The sequence below is a fragment of the Nematolebias whitei genome, chromosome 21, assembly GCF_014905685.2.
Source record: "Nematolebias whitei isolate Nwh7 chromosome 21, NemWhi1, whole genome shotgun sequence".
Lineage (NCBI taxonomy): Eukaryota > Metazoa > Chordata > Actinopteri > Cyprinodontiformes > Rivulidae > Nematolebias > Nematolebias whitei.
In genome coordinates, this window is record NC_056518.1 from 27241196 (window position 1) to 27243296 (window position 2101).

At 50.7% G+C, this 2101-nt stretch overlaps 1 protein-coding gene across 1 annotated transcript; it reads left to right on the plus strand.

Annotated features, from left to right (window-relative positions):
- The first annotated feature begins 361 nt into the window (after positions 1-361).
- lrrc57 (leucine rich repeat containing 57) lies at positions 362-1860 on the plus strand. Its single transcript, XM_037694700.1, has 5 exons — positions 362-465; positions 542-677; positions 747-1015; positions 1099-1284; positions 1370-1860. The coding sequence occupies exons 1-5, from the start codon at positions 382-384 to the stop codon at positions 1409-1411; spliced, it is 717 nt and encodes a 238-aa protein (XP_037550628.1). The 5' UTR covers positions 362-381; the 3' UTR covers positions 1412-1860.
- The last annotated feature ends 241 nt before the right edge of the window (positions 1861-2101 follow it).

A 2101-nucleotide genomic window follows, 5' to 3' on the forward strand; every position in this document is an offset into this window, starting at 1 on the left:
CTGCTCAGACTGTTGTCCTCTGGTGGACAGAGCCCTGCTCAGACTGTGTTCAGACTAACAAACGTATGCTGCTGAGCAGGTCTGAGTGAAAATGTTTTTGATGCACATTGAGGCACGTAGACTGTCTGAAGGTGATCCAGTCATTAAAATCATTAAAAAATTAAAAGCTGTGGCAACCTCTGACACACGGGATGAGCATCGAGGTGTGTTTACTGTTTACAGTGTAAACACATCTGAGCCAAGGTTTGTTGACTGTCACTGCAGGGATTTTCATCTGATCTCATTAACGTCCACTGAGGAAGAGGAGGGAGTCTCTCACTGCTCCGCTAGATACGAGCTCTGCCCTGCTTCACTAGACTGAGACCAGGACTGCAGGGCAGGATGGGGAACAGCGCGCTGAAGTCCCACCTGGAGACGTCCCAGAAGACGGGCGTCTTTCAGCTGACGGGGAAAGGGCTGCCGGAGGTGAGAGGACTCCGGTGGACGAAGGGTTTGATGTTACAAACTCGGGTCAAACCTTTGAACTTGTGTCTTGTTTCAGTTCCCGGAGGAGCTTCAGACACTCACTGCCAACCTGAGGACTGTAGATCTGTCCGGAAATAAGATCGAGGTTCTTCCTGCCTTCATTGGAAACTTCCTGCAGCTCAAGAGTCTGACGCTGAACTCCAACCGGCTGAGTGAGTCTCCGCCTCTCACGGGAACGTTCTGTCTCCGGTTCTTCTGACTTGCCGTTCTTCTGTCCACAGCCATCCTCCCCGATGAGATCGGGAAGCTAAAGAAGCTGGAGACCCTGAGTCTGAATGGGAACCAGATCCAGCAGCTGCCCCCCACTCTGGGCCAGCTCAAATCTCTGCGCACCCTCAATCTGTCCAGGAACCACTTCTCCAAGTTCCCCTCAGGACTGGGAACCCTGAGACAGCTGGACCTGCTAGACCTGTCCCAAAACCAGATTCGCAACGTTCCTGCAGAGGTGTCTGAGCTGCAGGCCATTGAGATCAACCTTAACCAGAACCAGGTACCAGGTCCAGGTTCTTCATCCAGATACCTCAGAACTGTCTCCTGTAGAATCCATCTGATGTGTTTCCGTTCCCTCTCCAGATCTCGGGGCTGTCTGCGGAGATCTCCCGCTGTCCCCGTCTGAAGGTTCTTCGTTTGGAGGAAAACTGTCTGGAACTGTCCTCCATCCCTGAGTCCATCCTCAATGAGTCCCAGGTGTCTCTATTCTCCGTGGAGGGGAACCTGTTTGAGGTGAAGAATCTGCGAGACCTGGAGGGATACAATAAGGTTAGGAACCCCCCACCCATCCAAGGGTTTTTACAGAGTCAGGGGTGTCTTCTGGTCTTTAACGGTCTCTCTTCCTCCTCTGCAGTACATGGAGCGTTTCACAGCCACCAAGAAGAAGTTTGCCTGAAGAACGTCCGATGAGGATCAGAGCCGGTCCAGGTCTCTGTCCCACCGATCCCTGCACATCCCACAGCTGCTTATTCCTCGGGAGCTAACCCTGGACCTCCTGCAGTGGGGCATCCTTCAGAGCACCCCGCAAAGACCTGAGCCCGCTTCCAGACCGTTCCTGATGGAGATAAAACACAGAAGACGTCTCGCTTCATTCATGATGGTCGGCAACCTGAATCGGCGGATCCGGTTGTTTGTGTAGAATTTGAAGGAATCTGATCCAGTTTAACAAACGGACATTTCCATGGAAATCAAACCCTCTGTTATTCTGTACTGCTGCAGAACCTCACACAGCCGGTCCAGAAAGGAGAGACTCCTCCGGAGCTTCTGCGTCTATTAAGTCACTTTGCTAACAGCTAGCTTAGCTTAAACCTGCATGCACTGCGGCTGGTTGTCAATTTCAACCTGAGGGAGGTATCTGTTGGTTTTCATTTGAGTCTCAACCGGAGTTAGTAGGAGAGCTCGTATCTCTCCAGTTTTAGTTTCTCTCCATTGGCTTCCTGTCAAATCCAGAATATAATTCAAAATCTTACTTCCAACCTACAAAGCTCTCAACAACCTGGCTCCATCTTATATTACAGATCTTATTGATAGAATAGAATAGAAACAGCCTTTATTGTCCCACGGATGGCAAATTCCAGTGTATCAG